This window comes from Nuphar pumila, chromosome 13, assembly GCF_984573655.1.
Source record: "Nuphar pumila chromosome 13, dmNupPumi1.hap1.1, whole genome shotgun sequence".
NCBI classification, from domain to species: Eukaryota; Viridiplantae; Streptophyta; class Magnoliopsida; order Nymphaeales; family Nymphaeaceae; genus Nuphar; species Nuphar pumila.
This window is the reverse complement of record NC_143261.1, coordinates 81,819,056-81,844,561: the sequence shown is the minus strand read 5'-3', so window position 1 is coordinate 81,844,561 and position 25,506 is coordinate 81,819,056. Positions and strand designations below refer to the sequence as shown.

General features: G+C 36.3%; 2 protein-coding genes across 3 annotated transcripts; one reads left to right on the top strand and one right to left on the bottom strand.

The window, feature by feature from the left end:
- The first annotated feature begins 2,257 nt into the window (after nucleotides 1-2,257).
- Nucleotides 2,258-16,728, top strand: LOC149818884 (retinoblastoma-related protein-like). Of its 2 annotated transcripts, XM_089985757.1 has the most exons (9): nucleotides 2,258-2,926; nucleotides 3,027-3,131; nucleotides 3,254-3,419; nucleotides 3,518-3,614; nucleotides 3,899-3,965; nucleotides 4,072-4,146; nucleotides 4,233-4,424; nucleotides 4,631-4,672; nucleotides 16,659-16,728. In XM_089985757.1, the coding sequence occupies exons 3-7, from the start codon at nucleotides 3,397-3,399 to the stop codon at nucleotides 4,310-4,312; spliced, it is 342 nt and encodes a 113-aa protein (XP_089841883.1). In that variant the 5' UTR covers nucleotides 2,258-2,926; nucleotides 3,027-3,131; nucleotides 3,254-3,396; the 3' UTR covers nucleotides 4,313-4,424; nucleotides 4,631-4,672; nucleotides 16,659-16,728. The 2 variants fall into 2 exon arrangements, with proteins under 2 accessions (XP_089841883.1, XP_089841882.1); XM_089985756.1 differs by lacking the exon at nucleotides 16,659-16,728 and having other exon boundaries at nucleotides 4,631-4,736.
- LOC149818885 (prefoldin subunit 6-like) lies at nucleotides 7,550-15,434 on the bottom strand. Its single transcript, XM_089985755.1, has 5 exons — nucleotides 15,319-15,434; nucleotides 15,171-15,241; nucleotides 14,918-15,042; nucleotides 13,950-14,010; nucleotides 7,550-8,029 (listed from the first exon to the last, which is right to left on the bottom strand). Exons 1-5 carry the CDS (start codon nucleotides 15,392-15,394, stop codon nucleotides 7,973-7,975), a joined length of 390 nt encoding a protein of 129 aa, XP_089841881.1. The 5' UTR covers nucleotides 15,395-15,434; the 3' UTR covers nucleotides 7,550-7,972.
- Nucleotides 16,729-25,506: the final 8,778 nt, after the last annotated feature.

Here is a 25,506-nt window from a genome sequence, read left to right as displayed (position 1 = left end):
AATGTTTATGAAGGTAAACTAATATTGTTATAGTTTCTTACATTTTTCAATGTATTGATTGTATGCATATTTTTTATGTGAAGGATAAAGAGAGGTACAAGAGAGAAGTTGCAACAATATAGGAAAATGTTTAAATATGTAGGCTTAGTGTTTTTAGTATTTTATAAACATTGAGGAAAAGGGTTATCGAAAAACTCATCAAAAATATTGTGCTTACCATAAATGAGTCTGAAAACTCTACGATGAAGTGTCGCCAATGAATTGCCATAATAGTTGCCAGAAAAGTCACCATATTTTTTGGGGAAAAATCAAGAAAATTGGAGACCACAAGTTGGGGACTATAAAAAAACCCTAGAATATGTGAAAATAGGCCAGGGGTATGGACAATCACTTTTTATACCCTCAAAGAGTCGCATTTATTGTAGTAGAAAAACCATAAACATGAAAGAACATCGCATATTTAAATATGGTATTTGCACAGTTAGTAACATATTTGTGTTTCTTCGCACAATTAGATATGTAATATTCTTATAAAATATATGAGTTTACCACATTATTTATGAAGTTATGATTAAAAGAGGTTTGCATAAGTTATATTTGTGCGCTACATGAGGACTGCAAAAAAAAAATGTGAATATATGTTTAAATGACAGTTAAAGAAGAGAAAGGAGGTTTGTTCAGCGACTTTGGTATAAAATATGCAAATTTTCTAAGGTATTTGTGAAGTTACATACATAAGGAGGTTCGCAAAACTTGTTTTTACGCGATTCATGAATACCACAAAAGAAATAGGTGTTAACATACATTTAAGTGACAGTTAAAAAAAGGAGAAAGGATGTTTGCACAGTTTTTCATGACTTTGGTATAAAATATGTGATTTTACTAAGGTATTTACAATTAACAAAGAATACTACATAAATAACATAATTTTTTGTACGCTTCTTAAGGACTACAAAAAAATATGTATACCTCCTTTTAAGTGGGAGTTTGTGATACCCGACGAGCAGAGCGATATATCACGTGAACTTCATGAGTTTTGCACATGTGAATGGTAAAAAGGTCCTAACGAAGTTGGCTATTTATAGTTTTGGTCATCGAGCAAATTTTGGCAAATTATGGGGTTTTTTAAAAAAATCATCATTTTTACTGTACAATGTGATCATTTTTCATAGATTTAATCTAGCCGCTTAATGTGAGTGTGCATGTACGTATCTATGTGGTACTATGTGCCATGGCAATGTCTTGAAAGTCATTAAGGGTTTGTTTGTGAGCCTTGCATTGGGATGGAAACACCATTTCCATGTGTTTTCACAATATGGTTTTGCCAAAATATGGTTAGGCCTCTTGTGAATGGTGTTGAAATATGGGATTAGGCCTGCCAACTCCATTCCAATGCAGTGTTTTGGCAACACCACTGCTCCCAAACAGCAGGGAGCATGAGAACACTGGTGGAAACCACAACACACCTCTGGTTATAAAGCCTAATTTAATCTAGAAACGTATCTTAATTAATACAATGGCCACTACCCACACAAACACCAAAGTTTAATGGGTAACTTCAACTAGCAGTTGGTTATTATGCAAGCATAGTTGAGATAAAAATCAGCATGCAACCTCTAAGAACATGGATTGACATGGGTTGATAGAAGAAAATCCATCCCAACAAAAATGGGCTAGCTAGCCAAGACCTAGGTCATACGAAAAAGCTCAAGGCAAGCATACTTTTGACATGAAAAAGTACATGCATGTATCAGCATGCAGATGCGTGCTTTTGTGCATCTATACATGAAATGCCACTGGCGGAGAGATAGAGAGAGAGACTTATACATGGGAACAATCAACCTGGCTCTTCAGGTCTTCAAGGCGAACAACATCATGGCATACCTTTGTATCTGATAATCGGGACAAACAAGGTATTAGTAGCACGTTTTGAGTCATATGCCTTTATTTTGCTAAACCGTATACTACAAGTGTGAAAGATTTTTTTTGTCGTAAATCTGTGATGATGGATTAGCTTGAGAAAATCAATTGTCCCTAAAATTGGAATTAAAGGCAGGATAAGTGATGAAAAAAATTGTCTCACAAAATTCATCGCAACAACGTAGCGATGAATTAGCGACGAATAAATTTCATCGCAACGTAGCGACGGATAAGCAACGGAAATTTCGACCGATTTTGCGACAGAAAAATTCCATCCCAAAATTGTCGCTCATTTTCGATAAAAACTGCCCATCCAGGGTGTGAAATTCTCTCCCTTTCTCTCTATCTGATTACCCCCAAATCGGCTTCTCGACTGCCACCGTGATGCCTCCTCCCCTTCCCCATCTGCAGTCGGCCGGAGCCAGGTGCTATCGCCGTAACCACCACCGGCTCCACCTCTTTCCATTCTTCTCCTCCCTCTTCCCTTTTTTCTTTCTCCGTCTGTGGCCTCGCCGGAGCAGCGTCATCGCTAACACTCCCAGCTGACCCCTCTCCTCACCTTCTTCTTCAGCGACGACAATGGCTTCGTCTACAAGAGGCGGAAGAGGGACTACGGCGACGAGGACATCGTCCGGCTCATTGCTTTGGATTCCTTCCTTTTTCTTTCATTTCTGAGATCGTCGTAAGGCCAGGGGAGATCTGCTTTTTTTTTCGGCGTGGTTTTCTCATGGCGAGAGTGGATAAGTTTGGGATTTCTCTTGAAAAAGTGTTGGGGGTTCGTTGCAGATCTACTCTGTTCTCTCTTCCTCTGGCTCCTTTTTCTGTGTTGTTCCCTGATCGTTGAGGTGGTTTAGGATGTGCGGTTTAGATTTTCGGAGGAAGCGTGGGTGAGCCAATGAGTCCGGATGTTGGTAGCATGGAGGACGTCAAGTCGTCCATCTCATCGACGAGTAATTCGCAGTCAGACGATGCTGAGATGGAGGCTCGCCTTGCCGATTTCTGTAAGGTTTTGCTCAAAATTCCCTCTATCTTTTTCCCTTTCTATTTATCTATAAGACTTCTGATTTGTAGAATCAATGCCTTAAGTTGGTGTATTTGTGTTCCAGGGTGGATTGTCGCTTGATGAGAGCACGACGGAGCATGCGATAGCGTTGTTTCGGGAGAGCAAGCATCTTCTTCTGCCAAACATGTCTGCTCTTGGAAGCGGAAGCGTGCGTCTCTTATTTCTTGATTTGATATTGTTATAATATTTTTTTGTTGTAAATCCATCAAATTTTTTAGTGTTAATCGTTGGATTTTGTGTGTGAGAGTGTTTGGAACGTTTTTTGTGCAGTGCTTCTGTCTGATCGCTCGATGTGCTTTTTTGTTGATCTCAGCCTGATGAAATGGAAAGATTATGGTTTTCGATCATTTTGTACACTGTAAAAAGGCTTAGCAGTGGAAGTTCTGCTCAGACAATTAAAACCGAAGTGATTGATGCTGGTTTTACTTAGGATCAAGTAAAAATTCATCTGTTGCACTCTTTTTTTCAATCTTAGCCGGGTTTGATTTGCTTCATCTTGTAAGTTTATGTAATTTTCACGATCTGTTCGTCCAGTGTCGTTGATTTCTTTAAAGAGATGTCTCAATTTTGGCTCAAAGCTGGCCCTGTTTTAAGCAATCTTTATGGATTTGACTGGGAGAAAAGACTACAGGTACTGATATCACTAGGGTCCCTTGTTGTTGATTGTTTTCTATTTAGCTTTAAATTTTGGCCAATTGGGCTTATTGATTGATGAATTAAGCAAAGGACTTGGTGACCTATACAAATGGAATAATTTCAATATTGGTTGGTTATTAAAAACTACAAACCTTCTTTAGCTTTTGATATTTTTTTCAAAGTTCTTTTTCAAATCAAATCTACTGAAAGAAACCATTATTTTTCATGTTGTTTTCACAGTACCAGGATAAGCGCTAAATTGTGTTAACTATATTTCAGGCTATTCTCATAATTCATGTTCCTGTTCAATTCAGAAAATTTTTCCTTCATGATACTTCACGCTTTGGTAATTATCCTTAAACTCTTTGCATTTGTGTTGTAACTTTTCTAATTCTTGGTTAAAAGTTTTTGAGGGTTCAACCAAAACTTATGTTGTGGTCTATTAATTGCAGTGAGGAAGTATGACAAGGGTGTGGATCTTCTTGCCTCTCTATGCAATGCAGAGTCTCTTGATGATATTGTTACTGGTATATTATACTTTGCCTTATTATTTCTTACATAAGCACAGTTGTGTCTTAGGTAGAAATCTTTTAAATGGTGATTTGTTCTTCAGATGGTTTCACCTATTTTGAAGATTTTAATGGAGGATCACTTGTTGTCATCAAGTATGCAAATTCTAGAAAAAGATTATGAAGAGGCAATTCGTGATACGGGTGAGATAGATGAGCATGTGTTTGTGGATGAGGACAGTTTATTTGGAACTGTAAGTTTGTCAGGATGTGGGATGAACATAAGTGGGTCCAAGGTATGTTGCTTTGAACTAATTCTTGCTTCCAGGGTTCGATCATGGCTTTGTGCATTTGAACCTCAGTTCGCTTTGGGCGTTGTGCCTTACACATCTATTGTCTTGGTATAACTATAAAATTTAGTTATGCTTTTAGATCATGGTTTGTTCAAGTGTGTGCTTTTGAATTTGTCTGTTTAGTGACTCTTAGATTCCAAATGTTACAGGAAACAAGAAGAAGAAAAAGAGACTCAGAACACCTTCTAATTGTAAGTCCCTACTCCCTACCCATGTATTTCTATAGGCCAGTGTGAAAACCTAATTAACCAAAAATTGTTGTATGGCTTGAATTTATGATTAGCTATGTCACATAAACACAAATACAGCTATGAGACATGAAATGAACACACATGGTATGACACACTAATTTTGTAAAACTAGGACAGTAGGACATGGCCACACATGATGCTTATGTGAGTATACACACATATAGATGTATATTTGCATGCACACCATCTCTTCTGGCAATATGTTAGCAAAAAAAAAATCCTATTATATGGGCCATGTCTATGTCAAATTGTTGTGGGCGTTTACTCTTTCTTTTGAAGTCTTAATTTTGAGGGCCTCAAGTATAACTTTTGTTTAAATTGGGTTGGTGAACAATGTTAAATTGCTTTTGACATTTTCTCAACAGGGTTATATAAATGGAGGCATTACCTCTGAAAAAGAAATGGCAAGACCAAACTGTATGCCTCAACTGAAGCTTTCAAAAAGGAGTGATTTGACAGAAAACTCTGGTGGTAGAGTTGTTGATACTGAAGAGGAAGTTGCCATTATTCTTGGTCAAGCTAAACATTGTGAGAAGAACACCATAGTAAAGAATGATGTGCAACTGAAAGATGGGAACTGCATAACTGTGCTTAATACTGAAGCTGCAGATAGCAGCAAACCAGTGGCCAATACAGAAGAAGATGCAATTGGTCAGGTAGAGATGGTTATTTGTGCTTTAGGTTCAAGTGTATCATGTGCTCCATAACTTCATATGGATGAACAAATTGTAGTAGCTAATAAGAGTCTGGATTTGGAACTTCAATCTACTTGTGGGTTATGCACATGGTTGCCAGTTGAGGAAGCGGGAGCGGGAAGCGATACGGGAAGCGGGAAACGAGGCACTTTCAAAATTTTAGGAAGCGGGGAAGCGTGGGACCACTTAGGACCGATTCGGGAAGTGTCTCGGAAGCGACCTAGGAAGCGTCTCGGAAGCGAGGGGGAAGCGAAAAAAATAAAAATAAAAAATAAAAAATACAAAAAAATGAAAAAACAAGGGAAGCGTGGGGGAAGCGCGCTTCCCAAAAAAAGGGGGACGCTTCCCCCCACGTTTCGGAAGCGCGACGTTTCGCGCTTCCCCTTTTAGCTAGGCGCTTCCGGTAACCCTGGAACTTATGCAAGCATGCAATGAATGGAAAAGAAAATGGTTTTAGTGATTGTTATGCCTCATTCGGGCTAACAGAAGCTGTGAGCCTTGATTCTTTAAGCATTGTTGATAAAAGTGGAGAAGCAACTGCACTTTCTTTTCATTCACCTGTAGATCTATATGTTTTTGTGATCTAGCTGGAACTCCTTTGTCATGTTAATTGCTTGGTCTTTATTGATTTTTTTTTTTACCCCACTGCACCTCTAAAACCAGTTGACAATTAATTTTTTTTTTTAATTTTGTGATGGATTAGCGACAGATAATATCCATTGCTAATATTTAGTTTTGTGATGAAATATAATTCGTCGTCAATCCGTCGCTAAAATAGCGACGGATTATATTTCATCACACAACTAAATTTGTGCTTATTCAACGACGGATATGATCCGTCGCTAATCCATCACAAATTAGCGACGGAAGTAAAGACAGATCCGTTCTGTCTCTAATTAGCGACCAGGATTATGCGAATGATGCTATCCGTCGCTAAATGAATTAGTGATGGATAGCATCTGTCGCTAATCCTCATTTTTCTTGTAGTATGGACCGGACAGAATTTCCAATTAATTGGATGGTAACTGACTTTCTGGCACAAAGAGGAAATGGTGACAAGCAAAGTCTAGTTGATATAAGTATACAATTATCTTTAGCACGAGGCTGAGAACTTGGTAACAAAGTTATGCATGAGCACTATGTTAGTTCTGCTTAAATCCCATGTATAAAAATGGGTAAGGTCCAATTGGGTTTAAGTTTATAATTTTCTTACCTAAGAATCGACCTGTTGTTTAAGCAGTGACACCTGTTCATAAATCAAGTTTTTTTATTGACTCTTGTCAATATTTTAGATACGTGCTACTTTTTTCTTATATAAGCAGTACTGATATTATTCGAAATTCCTCATATGTTTTAAACTGGACCGTATTTGTTTCAAGTGAGCCATTGTGGCCCATACCAGTATCCTGTGCTTGTGTCAATGCTTGTCCAACACCCATATTCACAACAACCTGGGCTGGAGTCAGTTTGGACCAGGTCAAAAACCGTTTATATCTCTCGAGTCGAAAAAGGCCCGGCAACACCATAGACACGCAGGCTCCGACGCAGAGAGCCCACATCGCTCATAGCATGGATGATTGCCCCTACAAAGAGGCTAGCCTTTGGTGCTGGATACCCTACTGAGAGAAAGTCATCCAACCCATAATCACTAATATCACTGATATTTGCCGACAAAAGCTCCTCTCATCCAGTGGAGGCGACCTGTAAATGTCACCAAGTTGACAGGAAGTCACAAGTTCAAAACCCATGGAGGGAGGGGGAGCCTCCCTTGCCACAAGGTTAAAGCTGCCCCCTCGGTGGGCAGTGAAAACCTCAAGGATTTAAATACCGGAGGGCGGTCAATGTGTAGTCAGTGATGGAGGGGGGAGGAGGGGCGGGACTGGTACTTAAGAAAATGTCGACATTTTGTCCATTTTTAAATGTTTATATGTCATTTATGTGTTTATACATTTTTCTTAATTTTTCAAATATTATATATGAATTCATTTATTTCTTGATGTTTTCCCAAAAATCACAAATTTGTTTTATTTAGCAGCAGATTTTACCTTACTGAGAAAATCCCTAAAACAAGACACTGAATTTAAACTGCACAGCAACAAACGGGAAATAACCAAAAACACCGTAGGATAAATGCCCCTTTCAACTGCAGAAGCATGGTGCAATTGTCACACATCAAGAAAGGAAGAAAGTATAAAATTGACAGAGGAAAGACAAGCAACTATAAGTCTTATCCACTGTGAAAAGAACGCACGTAAAGATACTAATAGGCCCTTCTCCAGCAACTCCTTTTCTTCAGTTCTTCGGCACTTGTCTCAACATTTTAGAAATAAGCTAAACTTTGGCCAATTCAAACAACTATAAAGAATGCCTTAACAAATTCTACAATGTTGTAGAAGACATCAAAACAAGGAGCCAAAAATGATTTCACAGCTTCTAACACCTTTACTTTTCATCCTTCTGGCTCTAATGCGGATAGGTGAAGCCTGTGAATCAAACCGCAAAACCAAACACTTCCAGACAATTCTTTTCACCCCATCTTAATGAACTAAGATTTGGACTTCCCAGCTTGAAGGGCTTGACTCTTCTGCTGCAGTTTAAGGATCTGCAAGTCAAGCAGTCATCCATGAGTATGTAAACAATGTTTTATGCATTTGCTTACCAGTGAACAACTTTGTGTGCATGCATTTTTGCATGAAAAAGTGATTGGCATTTAAATTACAATTAGAGGTAGCAAGTACTGAGAAAGGAAAAAGGCCACAAACAAAAATCCCATTCTAACTTTTCACCAATAATGTGACAAAGATAAAGAACTAATTTTTTTTCTCATAAGGATGATAAAGAACTAATTGAAACATGGAAATTATGAGTAGGTGTTGCCATAAGCTTCCTAACGATGCGAACAGAGAGAAACACCAATCAGTCTCAAATACTATCGTGTATGCATTTAGACAAGCAAAATTGTCCTGCAAACTAAATCATGATCCACAAACTAGTTTGGTATCGTAAATTACATCTTTCAGGACCATACAAGTGAATTGCCAAAAGATTTGCAGGCTGATGGTTTTAAAGATTTAGTTAAGAAACAAGCTGCAACTGGAATTTGGATGGCAGTTCCCAATATGGTTTATTCTTTGGTCAATCCCTGTAAGTTCTACACCGAAATCTTTTAGGGTCCATAACTCCACATAGATGATTAAGAAACAAGCTGATCTCCAAAGACTGAAACACCTGTACTTTTTTATTATGGGACTGGAAAGGTTCACTCAGCTAAAATTTGGCATGAACACATTCTTATTTCCTGATATATCACATTCTATGAGATGCATGTGTGAACCCGGATGACAAAAGTTCTAGCAGGAATTCACTTTCAACAATAAACGTGAACAAACATCATGACGCATTTCAAAAAATAGCAGCATAGTTTTAGTTGTGGCATGGCAGAGAAAATGAAATCAACATAACTCTGCTATTGAACATCTTTATGGCAGTTGTTTCCACCCAATGGCTAAGCCTAATACCACTAAAAAATGCAATTACCAGGAAATAAAACAGAAACTCAGAAAATTTGGTTGCTAATCTGGAAAGATGGTAGTCTAGAAATGGAAACAATGTATGTTGCAGAATGCAGATGCCTAGTTCAGAAATCAAGCTACCCACAAAATCATGAGAAGCTGGCAGTTTACATGATGATGGATAAGTTATGACTTCACAAGAATTCAAATCCTTGAAGTTATCCAACTAGATCAGCTGACACAGCTTCTATGCAAAAAACAGGCAGGCTAAATGATAACTCCTATGGCAAATGATATGAAGGCAATATATTTAGAATTAATACATAGGGGACTGTGAAAGAAGATACTTTGCATGAATGTATTAAAAGCATGTGGTTACATAAACTCAACAAGAAAGCATGGACAGTGCCGAATGGGTCCAAGGCTACTGACCCAAGGATCTAAGCAACATTAGCTGCAGCACAATGAACTAATCAACCTAGTCGAAATCACATGCCTTATTGCATTTTTACATGGAGAAGCCATTCATCACAAAGAGCTAATGAGGATGTTCATATAAAGAAGCTTCTGAAAGAACGCCTTCTTCATCCTCTTATACTCCTAGTCAACTTACGTAGGGTACCCTTAACTTGACTTGGTTCTTGGTCGGTTGTCAGGTCTACTAAAGAATCTGGATTGCCTTGCCGTTTTGGATCCAAACCATGAAGTGTCATTGAACTTGGATGCGGAATACCTTGGGTATGCCTTGCATCATCCTTCCCTGGCTAAAGAGAATTTGACTACGTCGAACTTGGTTGCTCATCATACAGATATAAGTCACAAACATTGAAAATTGGTGATATTTGTCAATCATCAGACAACTCAATCAAGTATGCATTGTTCCCTCACCATTTGAAGACTCTAAATGGACCAAATTTGCACAGACAATTTCCCATAGGTTCCTGTGGAAAACTGTTCCAGATGCAAATACACAATGATCAAATCTCCTTCGACAAAACTGATATCAAGACAACTCTTATCAACACGAGACTTGTAAATCACAATTTTTCTCGAGGGACTTATTAACTTGAGAGTAAACCTACTGGAGATAGTCAAGGATTTCACGGGCTGCAGGCATATGTTTGCTTATTTGAGAAATTGGAGCTAAATCTACCACGTGGATAAGAGATCAACCATAAACAACCTAAAAAGGTAATCTCCCAAAGGACCGATTAACAGAATTGTTGTAGGCAAACTCAGTCTTGGGCAAGAGCAAATCCCAAGTTCTAATATTTTCACTAACTAAACTCTGTAACAAATTGCCTAAAGTGAGATTAATAACCTCAGTTTAACCATCAGTCTGAGGATGGTAAGTATTACTGAACTAGAGTTTAGCTTTCAGTAAAGCCCACAAAAACCTCCAAAAATGCCCTAAAAATCATGTATCACGATCAGAAGTAATGGTATGAGAAATTCCGGATAACGGACCACTTCTTTAATATAGTATGAAGCAACAAGAGAAGCATTAGTGGCACACTTGCGCAGAATAAAAAAAAAACAATTTAGAAAACCGATCTACAGCAACTAAAATAGAATCAAAACCTCTAACAATTCTTAGCAATCTAAAAACAAAATCCATTGGAATATGTTCCCAAGGATGATTTGGTATATGAAGTGGAGTGTAAGGCCCAATATTCTGCTTATGACCTTTGGCAACTTGACACACACGACAACCTTGGATAAACCTTACATCTTGTCTCATCTTAGGCTAATAGTACCATTTAGTAAGGAGAGCCAACGTCTTATCCTGCCCAAGATGACCAGCTAATCTTCCTTCATGCAACTTTGAAATTAAATATAATCTGAGAGAATAGTTTGGGATGCACAATCGATTTCCTCTAAATAAGTATCCATTATGGATTGAAAAGTATGAATTACCTAGATAATCATTAGAAGCACAATTCTCTCATTTTTCTTTAAAATCAAGGTTTGAAGGGTAAAGTTTATTACATGTTTCAAAAACCAATTACTTGAACAGAAAATGTTATAAGAAGACTTTGTTTTTGACTAAGTGCATCGGCTGCCTTATTAAGAGTACCTAAGTGATGTCGAATAGTAAAAGTGTACTCGTGTAGGTAACTAACCTACTTAGCATGTCTAGCACTAAGTTTTCTTTGATTGTTAAGGTGTTTAAGAGACCCGTGGTCAATGTACAAGATAAACTCTTTATAAAAAAAGATAATGTCTCTAATAACGAAAAGCTTGTACCAACGTATAAAACTTTAAGTCATATATAAAATATTAGCACTTTGCATTTGTGAGTTTCTCATTAAAGAAAGCAATATGCCGCTGATTTTGACTCAAAACGATGTCGATACCTACATGTGATGCATCATACTTAACCTCAAAAACCTTAGAAAAATCAGAGAATGCTGGAATTGGTTCAACATAAATATGACATAGAATTGGTAACAAAAGCAAGGCTGGCTGAGGATACAAAGAGTGAATTCTCCTATGAAGGCAAATGCAAAACTAAGAACTTTAGATAGAGAAGTATTAGAAGAACCTACAATATATAGACAATTGGTTGGGAGCTTGATTTACCTAACCATTACCAGGCCAGATATTTCATATGTTGTACATGTTAGCCAGTTTATGAGCTCACCAAGATCAGTACATCAGGATCCACCAAAGATAAATTATCTACTTCCGGATTTTGTGTGTTTCTTAGAAGCTCATTGATTTCGTGGAAGAGCAAAAAACAGCAAAGTGTAGCCTTATCCACAACTGAAGCTGAGTATAGGGCCATGGCATAAGTGACTGCATAAATTACATGGATCAGGTGGCTATTAAAAGACCTTAGTGTAGACATTCATGACAAAACTCCTCTCTATTGTGACAACATGAGTGAAATTTACATTGTCAAAAATCATGAACATTATGAGAGGACAAAATACAGAAATTGATTGGAATTTTATCAGACATGCCTATGAGGATGGAACTATCTATCTTTTGCATGTGGGAACTAAAGAGTAAGTAGTTGATGTGCTCACCAAGAACCTCTCTCCTTCACAGTTTCGAACATTTCTTTCCAAACTTGGAATGATTCCATTAGCATCATCCCAAGTTTGAGGGGGTGCTGAAATGTAATATAGTTTTCATATTTCTTTTTTGCAACCCGCATAAGTGTGCATATCTTTATTTAGGTGGGCATCTTTGTATTTCAATCTTAGTTGTAGAATCAACAAATTTTGTCTTCTAAACTAAGAACATGTCCCCCTTAAAAGGGTTGTATTCTCTCAGTCTTTCAAATGAAGGATTCTATCTTCTTCATTCCTTTGTGTTTCTCTTCTTATTGAAACTTCCCTATTGCTCTTAATACCAAACAGGATATTATTTGAATATTAACCCTCTTTAACATTCCCAGTGTCGATCTTCGACAGATAATTTTATCAATAGATGCATGTTTGAACATTTGTGTAGTATAGCCACAATTCCGATATAGAAACTTTGATGGGAACTTGAAATACCTTGCTATGGAGAAACCTTGACCAGCAATGGGCAAAACATGATGGCCCTCACACACACATGATCATACACTTTTTCTTTCTTTCTTTGTGCATATATGTGTGTTTGTGTCAAATGGGTGAACCACTATATATTTCCCAATCAGAATTGCAATTTGAGGCAACCTCCATTTTATTCTTCCCATTTTTTTTATTTAGTTCTTGAATTTGTTTTGTGGGATACTCAAGAACAAAAAGAATCGACTTCTAGCTTTTTCTAGGATTAGGGTCAAGAATAACCCTAAGAAGATTTTATTAGGATTTAGTGATTCATTGATGCATTGATTTGTTCTTCAGATTTGAGGATTTTGAGATTACAATTCTAAGGTGCAAGTTTTTCTTAGGGTACTTATTAGAAAACAATTAACAATTCCTCTATGGTTGAACACACACTCTTTGTACTTTGGGTGGTTGGGATGAACTGCCATGAGGGCTGTATTAGGCTCTGCCAGTCCCAATTTCTCAGCCCAACAGGCTAGCAGGTGAGTCAGGGGCCATTCCTTCAACCAAAGTTTGATAAGTATCAGCCTAAGCACATCAAAATTACTATTAAGCTAAAATATGCCTCAGCCAGATCATTCAAAATGGCCCAGTAGGCCAATTCTTTATCAAACTTACGCAAGAACAGGCTAGGCAAGATAATCAGGTTAGGTCCAGTCAAATTAAGAAAAGGGGAAAAAAGAAATGGTCCAACCACGTTATTAGGCAGGCCCAACAACTTGATAGACTGACCCAAATCTAATCTGATAAATATCAGGCCAAGTTTTGGCTTGGTTTTTAATATGTTTGAGCCAAAAACAAAAAAACTGTTAATTTAACAAACCTATAGGTTCACCTCAATACTAAGTGCTACTGGCTCCTAGTCACTCCCGCTTTCTAATGAAGTTTTACGGTTACATATCTTTTCAGTCTCACTTATCCTTCTTAGTTCTTTATACTTTTACAAGCTTAAAATCTTTTCTTTATACTGTTTTTGTTTTTTTTTCCTCCCTTGAGGCTCATTATTGCCTCCCCCTCAAACCAACTAGCAACCTCGCACTTTGCATTTTGAAAGACAGTTTCACCTATTGATAGTTTATCACCATATTCTAAAGTGTTTTTGAAACCAAGAATGTGAATATTGTAAGTGAACAAAACTTGGAAAGTTGAAATAATTGAAGACACTATATATCCCAATCAAATAGAAACTACAATTGAGTAACAGAATCAAGCAATGGTGCGAGGTGAAAACAAATATATTCCACATAAACAAAAGCAAGTACTAACAAGGATACCTTCAGAAAGAGATGATAACATAAAATACTAATGCCAACGAGCTGAACAACAAGATCTAGAGAATCTCTTCAATGATATTTGAGAACAAGAAGCACAGGAGCTCATAGGATCAAGTTCAACTAACAAGTCTTTCACTATCTTTAATAAGGGAAGAATAAACTTTTGCATCTTCATTTAGATAAATACATACTGCATCCTTCTTGCTATTTTGTTCTTCTTCTAGTCCTTGAAGAGTTCCATCCAGCCGTTTCCTGATTCATTAGAGAATGTGATTTTATAAACTATGACAAAAATGACACCAAGTTCATCATTCAAGGTTTTTGTAGCACGACAGCAACAAAGGGAATAAGCAAGAACTTAAAAAAATACAAAATGACAGAAACAAGTCAAATACACCCAAAAGGAACTGCTACCTACACAAATTGATCAAATAAAAGGAATCGAAAAAGAATGGATTAAATAAATAAAAAAACGGTAAAATTAAACTGATAAACAATAAAACTAAAAGATTTAGTAAATTCCAGTGTTAAGGTACAGCCAAAAGTATCGCCAATCCATTGTGTTAACTTGCCAAACCAAAAGCTCACAAAACCCATGACGCACATAAGAATGTTACATGGACAAGCAAGTTTTAACGCATCCAAAAGAGCTTCCAACCAAGATAGAAAGATGGTGTGTTGAAAATTTTTGTAGATTTACAATCCACTGAAGCAAATTATATCAAAATAAAGGTGGGAAAATGTGTTATCATTTATGAATCCAAAACAAATTCAGCTGTAAAACCGAGGAACTAAAGCAGCCTATGCTACAAATGAGCTTGCCCCATCACAATGATGTTATTGAAAAAAAAAGATTGATCTGCAAGAAATACATGAATCCAAACTTAACGCAATATGCTAGAAATAAGCTATACCATCGAATCAGTATTACAAGAAAAATCACAATAAGGATTCGAAAACTACTAGGCCCAGCACGAGTACAAGACGCCGAAAAACTGTTTTTTCTCATAGAGCATAAAAATCACGGTCTGTTTGATAGTTGATTCGTCGTACTCACGGTATCTCGAGAGATAGAGAAACAACAAAACTAACAAAAAGAATAGAAGAAAAAAGAAGCACCCAATTGATCTAACTAAAAGGATCGAAGAAATGAACATACAATTCAGCAGAAATGTACTCAATCCGCTTCCGCACATTGGCATTAGCTTCCCCAAGATCTTGCTTGACGAGAACGGGACCGATCAATTTGTAGACGTTCGACTCCTCATTCAACAATTCCAATTCCTTCGCTCAGTGCAACGGAGAAAGAAACTCACCAAAACATTCAATTGAATCAACAAATAACCAATGAACGCACGTCCGAAAAAAATGCAAGAAAATGTACGTTCCATCGCTCGAGATTCGACGTGTACCTTGAGGACCAATTCGTTCTCCCCCAATTGAATCGTGTATTGCTTTCTCACTTGGTGATTCTTCGCGATATCTGTGAATTTTGCAATAAGTAAGGAAAAATTTGACGAAAAAAAGAGCAAAAATAAGGAAATATTTTCTGGGCTTTACCTTTCTGGAGCTTGCTGAGGTTGTTAGCTTTGGTCTCGAGCTCATGCTGGAGTTCTCTTAGCGAATACGAGTTCATGCTCTCTCTCTCTCTCTCTCTCTCTCTCTCTCTCTCTCTCTCTCTTTGAGTGCTCTGTTTTTCAAAACATTGACTTGGAATAAGTCGAAGGTCAGCCTGACTCAAGAATTCGCCAATGATTTGTTGTGGGGTCCTCAACCAGTTCGTCATTGCAACAAATGGCGTATTATTTGGCGAACTTGGCTTATCTGGTCATGGTGGGTCGTATGGATGACTCGCAACAACGCTATTTTTCGGCATATTCCGGCAGTGTTCAACAAAATGGTGAACCTTATTTTGGCGGACGTATACGCCATTCTCCGCATCAACATCCCTGATCTGCAACATCATCTGCCTCCAGGGACCATTCATGATCCTGGGTGATGCTCGTCGCCTAACTGTATTTGCTTCTTGTTTCTTTCTTCCTTCTCTTCTTGCATCTCTCCTTTTCTTTTTTTCCCTTTTTTGGGGCTCCTTGGCATGTCTTGGGCCCGTGTTTGGTTTCCCGGTAGGTTCAATGTTGGTTGAACCTGTTTTCTTTTCGTAATGTTGATGGTTATAGTTCGTCTCTCTCTCTCTCTCTCTCTCTCTCTCTCTCTCTCTCTGCATATTAGGGCGACAATGTCTCTCTTCTTGTTATGCCATACAAAGCGCCGATATTTCGAAATATCGTGGTTTTTTTAGGGTCAATATTATAAACAAAATTAATATTTTCAACGGGGAAAATATTGGCTGCCGTCGAGGGTACCCGACCCTCTAGTAAAAACAGCTCATTCCACGGATATGAACTAGCATGGTTTGTTTAGTCAATACATGTCTTAGATCCTCCGTTCATTATAGCAGAAGGTTTTTTTAATGCTTCAAAATTCAATGGCCCACAATGCATGAACATTTCAAGATTGAGAAAATCATGTTTTTATAATAAAAATGCTCGACCAAAAGTGCATTTCCTGATAACAGGTTCAAAGGGCCACGCTGAATGCATATGTGAACGATTATTTGTTCAGTTGTTAATTATTTAGAATCTTTTTTTTTCTAATCTCAGTGATTGGGTTTGCAATTTGCACGTTTGAGGAATTCAAAATTTTGGGTGGTTAGAATTTAGGGTTATGATTGACGATCTAAGGTTTGTTAATTTTAGCTATAACATAGATTTCTCACTTGTCTATCTAGATCACACGCATAGAAAGCTCACAAATTTTTGGGTAATTTAGGATTTTGTCACTTTTTTGTGTACTTTTCTCCCTTTATTTGTAATTTTTTATGTATTCTGATTTTTTTTCAGTCAATTGTTTGGCTTTACGGAAAGCCTGAATCATGGTAACAATATTTTAACTGGTTTGCCTATTAATATTTCTTAAATTTTTGTAAAAGGAAGTTCCTACTTTTCCAAATTCCCAATCAAATACTGGATAAATTATTCCCGCTTTAGTGACCCCACTTCGAGATTACCCGCTTCAGTGATAAACTTTATCATCAAACCAAAAAAAGAGCAATTTAATGATAGCTAAATTCTTGTAAAGACTTTGAAATTTTTCATATTTTGTTGCATTTTTGGTAAAAATGTCCAATGTGCCCTTATGGCTAGACAGCAAACTCGGCCCAATTAACAGATGCCATGCATCTATTCATGGGAACCCCTTTCCAATGAACGGTTGCATGACATCCAGTGATTGGGCTGAGTACTTTGCAAATGTGCTTGATTCGATAACTGGATCTTCCCTTTGTGGATCCAGTATAAGAACACCCAAGATCCCAAGTAAGATGCACGATTGCCCATATATCAATGCTTTAGGCCAAAGTGACAGGCACTACTGTTAAAATTTTCTTGGCCAGTGAAAAACCTGTGAAATCAAAAAGATGATCTTCAAGTAAGAGTCTTGGAAATAAAACTCAAATCAATATGAAAATATATAAATAAAATGAAAGTTTCGTTTGTTATACGGAGAAAAGATTATAGTTTGAATTTAAATTAGGAATTTATTGTCTATAAATTCCAAATAGTGATATTTGTGACATGGATGAGTACTAGCAAAAGTCATGCGCACAAGTGCACATAGAAATCACAAACAATTTAACCAAGAAGGGTGAGAGTGAGAGAGAGAGAGAGAGAGTTTGACAATAACAATGCAACTTGTTTTTTATTCATTTTGATAGTGTGGATTATGGATTTTACATATATAGTAAATGCATGGTCAATGTGAAAAGTGTTGAAGGAGAGGACTCTCAAACTCATTAGACTCCACGTTTTCTAATGTCAATACCTTGAGAAAAGAATTTCCCTTCTTAGGGAAGAAAATTCCTTTCTCAGACCGATACTGACTTTTGATTGGAAGGGAAGAAGCAGAAACACACGTATGCTCAGGGAGGAGGAGGAGCCACAGTGAACACGATGACACACCAAAGTTGCCGCCCGCTGGTTCATTCTCCACATCCCTTTGTGCTATTGTTTTTTCCTCGAAATGGGCTGGATCGGCAACAACGTATATCTCCATCCATCGGCCCAACCAACCGGCTAGACTGTAATTCAAATCAAATCCCTACATGGTATCAAAGTGGGATCGTGTGTGAGCAGAGATCGAGATTCCTCAACATGGTCGACAATCATTTGTTTGGGCTGGAAGTTCCAAGAGCCCTCGTGGTGCATTCCCCTACCAAGTCTCTTGTAGAAATCAGGTTAGTTGTGTTCGGCCGCATGTCTATACCAAGCTCCTCACTGTTACTAAACACAGGCATTCAATGGAAAGCCTTTGCCAGTTTAATGTCGATAAAATTAGACTGTGGTGATCACAAATTGAATCAATTATGTATAGCCAAGATCTCATCAAATTTGTTGATGGATCTCACATTGCACTGCCTCCGTACAAGGTTGAAAGCAACATTATCGTTCAAAATTCTGAATTTGCTGTTTGAAAAAAATCTGATCGATTAGCCTTAAGTTGGTTAAAGGCTACAGTCATTGAGCTTGTACTGGCTCAGATTATTTGTATTCCTTCAGCTCATGAGGCATGTGTCTCTTAAATGCTCCTATGCTTCACAATCCAATAATTGTATTCTAACTTAAGAGGGATCTACAAAATATTAAGAAAGAGGATGCAAGCATGGCCAACTATTTAAATAACATAAAATTTTTGGTTGACTCCTTGAGTGTTGTAGAAGAAGTTTCTGACAGTGACTTGGTCTAATATACTTGTATGGTTTGCCCAGTGAATATGAAAGATAACTCAAAAATCAACAGACATCATGATGGTCGATAATGGAGCAAATCTATCGATTACAAATATGGGTAATGTGTCTCTAAACTCAAGGAAAAATAATTTTGTTTTAAGAAATGTTTTACATGTGCTTTGAATTAAGTGTAAATCTTTATAGCCAAGTTGACTAGAGATAATAAATGTTATGTTGAATTTCATTGGATGGTTTATGTGTTAAGGATCAACATAAAGGGAACATACTCCAAAAAGAATCGAGCAAAGGAGGTGTTTATGTATGGCCAATTGACAAGAAAAGTTTGGATCTTGAAGCAAAAGCATTTGTTGTAGGTGTGGACTATACTGTTCATCATTGCCATCTTAGACTAGGTCACCTTAGTCAAAAGACTCTTGATTTACTTAGAAAAAATAATTATTTAAGTTTGCTTGGTGATAAACATTTAAGTTTTTGTTTTACTTGCTTGGCTAGCAAGATGCATAAACTTCCTTTTGAGTTGTCTTAAATTGTTGTCAAAAATCCATCAGCATTGATTCATGCACATCTCTGGGAACCAACATTTGTCCCGTCTAGAGAAAGGCATAATTCTACTTGCTTATTGTTGATGATTTTTCAAGATTTTTTTGGCTATTTTCCTTAAAAAGAAAATCAGATACGTTAACATGCTTTCAAGGTGATTGTTGAAAAACAAGTTGGTCACAACATAGTGACGGAGGAGAGTTGTTAACAATGCATTTGGTGCTTTTCTAGATCAACATGGGATTCGTAGATGGCTTACGTGCCCACATACTCTTCAATAAAATGGTATTGTAGAATGTAAGCACAGACGTAATGTGGTCTCAACATGTTTACTTATGCTTCTTTGAATTTAATATTTTTTTGTTGATTCCTTTAGACATGCTACACATCTTATAAATCATCTTCCTAGCACAAAGTTGAATGAAAAAAAATCTTATGAGCTCCTTATGGCAAAATGTCCTACATATGATCATTTAAAAAAAAATGGATGTAATTATCCATTGTTGATGCCTTACTCAAATTACAAACTGTCACCTAAGTCCAAAGCATGCTTATTCATTAGATATGGTTCCAACTACAAAGGATACCTATGTTTTGACCTCATTGCCAAAAGAATATATGTTTTGAGGCATGTTACATTCAATGAAAAGGAGTTCATATATGCTGATACGAGAAATCCTATTATTGGTGAAGAGGTGTCAAGATGGTTAAGGAGAGTCAATGGCCTGCCTATTCGGTCCAGTGAACCAAATGTCCAGTTAAGTTCTCAAACCCCCTTAAATGACTCCACCTTTCAACAACCAGTGACCACATTACCTGTTGTCTTACCTAGCCCATATCAAGCATGTGTCCATACCGAGTTTGACCCAACAACCAATCCTCTCAATGTTGAGCCATCCTAGGAGTCGTTCCAAGCTGATGAACACGAAGAAGAGTCCATCCAAGAACCACCTCTACAGTCCAACCGAACCCATTGCGCATGGTAATCAGATCCTAGGATGCACTCTAAAACTCAAGACTTTCACGACCTTAAGGTATACTTTTGCAGTTGGACTATTGGGGGAACTTGACCAAGAAAGTGAACCCAGCTCCTTTGAATAGGCAGCAAGCTAACCAAAGTGGCAAGAGGCAATGAGATCTGACAAAATCTCTAATAAAATAATATTATATGTAGATGACATAATTGTTACAAGAAATTCTCACATCACATGGCCAATAACAACCAGATTATCTTTTTCACAAAGGAAGTATATTTATGATCTCTTGGTCAAAGCTGGAATGGAAAATGCAAAACCTTTTAACATAACAGTTGCAACAAGTGTCCAGCTGTCCAAATTTGAAGGACAACTGATGGAGGATCCAACAAAGTATCGAAGTATTGTAGGAGCTCTTCTATATGCAACATTTTCAAGTCCAGATAATTCTCATTCTGTAAACAAAGTGTGTCAGATTATGCATCAACCCGCGGACGCTCACTGGGCTCACGAAAGAGGATTCTCAAATATCTAAAGGGTACCATAAATATGGGACTGCACATGACAAGCTCTAAATCCCTAAAACTTGAAGCCTACATATGTAATATCGTGTGTTTTTGCTATCATTTTAAATTCTGAGGTTTCTAAAAAAGTGACAAAGTATTTTGAGTCGATAGAAAACTTCGATTTTAAGTGGTGTCAACTAAGTCTAGGCACAACCCATGACCCATTGAAAAGACCTAAATGAGACAAATAAAATTTGGTATTTTTTTTTTATTTTGACCTTTAAAATCGAGTGAAATTTGAGCAAAATTTGGGTTAAATTCAGGCAAAATTCGGAGGCAAAATTCAAATAATATATCATTAGATGCGTCTTAAAATTATGAAAACATTAATATTTTGTTTTTCTGAATTCGGGCTACGGTTGGCCCGAAAATCACATTTTTTCAAAAATGACCTGCCTCGATGTGGCCAGTTCTGGATTGTATCCAATCCGATATGATCCGTATGTCTAAATTGATATGGATCTGAACCCAATACAAGACCTATATTAATTAAGATCTGGTTTAGGCTGAGATCTATATGGATATTGGATATGAATTTGGAAATTAGATCCAGATCTAGATCCAAAATCCAAGTCCAACTAATTTAAAGTTTTAAATTCAATATAAAAGTTAATTGAGTGAAATTCCATGTTAAAAAGACTCTCAGCGGGGGAAGACACCCTCTGAAACTTTCTAGAAATTTATTATTTAATAAATAAATAATTAAATATTAATTAATTCTAAAAATTCATTTTGGATATGGCAGACTTCTATATTTGTGGAACTATACCTATTATGTAGGGATTCTAGAGGGGGGTATCACCCTCTAGAAGAACACAAACGTGGTTAAAGTAAAATAGTAAAAGAAATAAAATAAGAGAATAAATAGGAGTAGTTAGAGAGATATAGAGTTCTACATTTTGTAAAACTCTATCCTCTACAGAAGGACTCTAAAAGGGACATCGCTCTCTCTCTAAAAGACCAAAAAAACCATTATAAAAGGGTCTAACTCGCCCCTCTCTTTAGATTTTATTCTCTAGAGAGAGAGGAAGAGAGAGAGAGAAGGAAGAAGGAAAGTGAAAGAAAAGAAAGAAAAAAAAGGGAAGAAAGGAAAAAGGGAAGGAAAGAAAGAAGAAGAAGGAGAAGGATCTCCTTCGGTTTCGGGCATCAGATGATTTTTTTTGCTCTTTTTTTGTCTCCAATCAAAAATATGGGTCCCTCTCTTGATTTGAACAGGAAGAAATAGACTAAATCCCATTTATGTAAGATTTTAATGAAAAAATGAAGAAATTTGAACTGGAATACATATACATGGGTCGATTTTTCCCTTTTTTTCTTTTTTTTTCTTTTCTTTTCTTCTCTATTCTTTTTAGCCTATATGTGTGTGTGTGTACAATGTTAAATCAATCATTGATTTCCTTTTTGACATATACACGATTTCTGATTTTGTGCTTATAGTTTTCCTGTTTTAAAGCTGAATTTATTTTGCATGTTATCTTTCTGCATATTAAAAAAAAATCAGATTTGTCACTGTACATGTGGACAGATCTGGACAAATCTGTCCAATTATGCAAGTGGATAGATATGTCTGACTGTGCATATAGACAGATCTAGACAGATCTGTTCAACTGTGCATATGGACAGATCTGTAGATTTTCAAAAGTGCGCAGATCTGGTCTAGATCTATGCACTTTTTTTTGTATGTATATATATATATATACACATGTGTGTGTGGGGGGGGGGGGGAGATTGATCATTCATTGGCTAACGTACTGTGGTCTGATTTGTATCAAATCTGATCTGAACCAGACCTATCGCAGTTTCAGAATGATGCTTCTAATTGTTGAAATGTTTAAGTTTTAAAATTGCCATTAAGTTATATTTACGAATGTTGAAAATCATTGGTTGCTAATAAAATTTTACAAGATCTAAATTTCTGATATAATGTACAACAAATTCATTTTTTTAGCATGATTATAGGTTCCATAATATTGTGATGTGCGACCATCATAACTTTTTTTATCAAAATTGTTATTAGAATGCATTTTAAAAATTGTTATAAAAGTGTACGTACATGTGTTAAAAATCGTTGGTTGTGAAAAGGAAAGAAGTGAAGTCGATTTTTTGTTATAAGATATAACAGTGTATTTTATATTTTTTTCAGCACTTTTTATGTTTCGTGGTTGTCATGGCTATGTTATATTAAAGCTATATTGGATGTTGTTAGGCTGTTCAAAACTGGTTTTGACATTGACACATGATCCGTTAAAATTATGTTTTGATTTTAGACATTTCTAAATTGTTTAAAAATTATATATTTATGCATACAACGTACTTCTGAGATGTTGTATGAGATAGACCTATTAATCTTTTCATTATGAACAAATCTGGTTCTGATCTATTCAGATTTTTTCATATACCTTGTTGTCTATGTGTATCAGTCTCCAAACCAAGTATATAAAAAAAATAAATAAATAAAGTTTTGACTTGACTAATACATTTACTTATGTTAAGCTTGTCCAAAAATTATTTTACACATGAAAATTTTAGTGGGTTGTTAATAAAAAGGAAACAAAATGTAAATTTGTCCTTAATGTTGATTTGATAAAATCAATGTTTTTTTGCCCGAGCTTATAACCAACCCCTGTATGGGTTATGAACAGGTTGTTCATGTTTTTTTTCAGCTATGAGATGGTCGACACCAAGTTTTTTGATGTTGTCATATGGGTGGGCATCAAAACAACCTTGATATCATAATTTTTTTATCCATGTTAGCACCTTAATAAAATATTTTGAATTTTAATTGTTTCTTAATGCTGCCAATTGAGTTATTCTAATGTTGTGAGATGTGTTCTATTTATGATTTTGGTGGGCTGTTATACGGCAGAACAATGCTGCACATTTATGTGCAACATTATCCGTTGTCCACCCCTTTTATGATGCATATTTTTTGCATGAGAAACATGCTCCCAACGGCATGTTAATGTTGTCTTGGGCATTGTAGCAGCCTAGACATGACTCGGTGTTTATGTGTTGTATCTCGAGCATGCCCAAATTAGCAAAAGTGTTTATTGGTTATGTATACTCATGAAGTTGAATATTATGTTAGTATAGATGTGCATATCATGAACACAAAATTTTTGAAGTTATTTTGATATTGCATTAACATGATCATGTGCATGTTTGGATGTTAGGCATGAGATGAATCATGAAAGAAAAATGCATGTTGCAAGCATTTGTTCGTATGTATATTCAATTTGTTTTGTATGTGCATTCTTATTGTGTATGAATGAATGTGCGTTTGTACATGTTTCAATTGTTGTGTGTGTGTATATTTACTGAGGATTTTGTATAAGATGCATTGGTTGACAAATGTGAATCATTGTAGGCCATGTGGGCCAGGAGCATGACTAGCTCCAAAATAAGTGTTATGCATTACAAAATTCACTTTTGAAATTATTTGCTTTCTAAATTAATTATGCTGTTAAAATTATGGTGGGCCAGGTCCCATGTTGTGTTTTGCATGTTGATTTGCAAAGCGATTCTTTTGTAAAAAATTTAACTTTTGTTAAAAAGATAAAAGAGATAAATTGTGTAATTAATATTTTCTTCCTTGATGTCCCTTCCACAGTGTGAGAATCTTGGATGGAAGTTTTCGGAAAACCGTGAGGATACTAAAACTTTACGTGTGATTGTGCCCCTGAACCCGATATGGTAATTCGCCTCATGGCCATGGTTTTAGGGATTTTTTAGCCACTTTGTTTGGGGGTAGTGTTGTAGATATAACTATTGTTATTGGTATACCAAGCAAGTGGCAGCTTGATTTTCTTGGTATTTCGATATTAGGTGTTGATTTTTAATGTTCTGATAGATGGTATTGATTCCTGATAATGGTCGAGGAATAAGTGTAGAACCCAATAATAAAATATAAATTATGTGTTAAGCTACAACTGAAAACCTATCTTAGACTTCGAGATTTGTGGTGCTCATTTTGAGTATCTGCAGGTTTAATGAAAAGTGAAACTAAACTTTTGTGCATTTAATAGGAACATACATGCAAAAGAGAACTCTGATAATAACTTAATAAATTGTTCATGCATATGCATTATAATCATGTATATTTATTGTTTTGCATTAGTTTATACATTCTTACTTGTTCTGTTTTACATGAGATATTGTTATTGCATGATAATTTCTTCTAAATGTTTGAAAGGTAATTGAATTATGAGATTGTTGTAGTTATGTTCTTTTGAAAACTTGCATGAATTTGATTTATGCTTTTTCTTGCATATTTAGATTTTTAGAGAAATTCGTACAAAGAATTTTGATTCTTACCCAGTACTTTGTATGTTTTTCACATGACCTCGAGCTCAGTGATGAGGGTGGTTGCATCAGAGAGCCTGCAACATCATGTGACTTACTTATGTTATTCTTGAACAGTTTTGCGCTATGCTTTTATACTTTAATTTAAATTTTGTTCTCATGCATTGGTTTATTGATTAATAAAGTTAGCTATTTAATGTAAAGATCACTTGTGGTTTGGAAGTTGTTAACTTTGTGAGGCCCCAAATCCTTGGGTTTTGGTTTCCGCAATTGTTTAAAAAAAAATCCACTTTTCAACGGGGATGAGTTGGGGTCATTACAACATAGATGTTGATTGGGCAGGGTGCCCAAATAATCGAAGGTTAATTGGTAGTTATCTTATGTTTATGTGACCAAATTTACTGTCTTGGAGATCTACCCAACAACACTCTACCGCAAAATCCAACACAAAAGTTGAATATAAAGCTTTAGCAGGGGGTGCCTTTGAATTATTATTGCTAAAACAACTTGTAAAAGAACTTTGGGTTGATTTTCATAGTCCTCCCACTTTGTGATGTGATAA

What these genes read in the sequence shown, in the direction of transcription:
- LOC149818884 (XM_089985757.1), top strand. Translation starts at nt 3,397, where the DNA reads ATGCTGGTTTTACTTAGGATCAA. An exon ending in TCATGATACTTCACGCTTTG is followed by an intron (nt 3,966 to 4,071) that starts GTAATTATCCTT and finishes TATTAATTGCAG; the next exon opens with TGAGGAAGTATGACAAGGGT. An exon ending in TCTTGATGATATTGTTACTG is followed by an intron (nt 4,147 to 4,232) that starts GTATATTATACT and finishes TTTGTTCTTCAG; the next exon opens with ATGGTTTCACCTATTTTGAA.
- LOC149818885 (XM_089985755.1), bottom strand. Translation starts at nt 15,394, where the DNA reads ATGAACTCGTATTCGCTAAGAGAACTCCAGCATGAGCTCGAGACCAAA. An exon ending in AGAACGAATTGGTCCTCAAG is followed by an intron (nt 15,043 to 15,170) that starts GTACACGTCGAA and finishes CACTGAGCGAAG; the next exon opens with GAATTGGAATTGTTGAATGA. An exon ending in AAAATAGCAAGAAGGATGCA is followed by an intron (nt 8,030 to 13,949) that starts GTATGTATTTAT and finishes CTTGACTTGCAG; the next exon opens with ATCCTTAAACTGCAGCAGAA.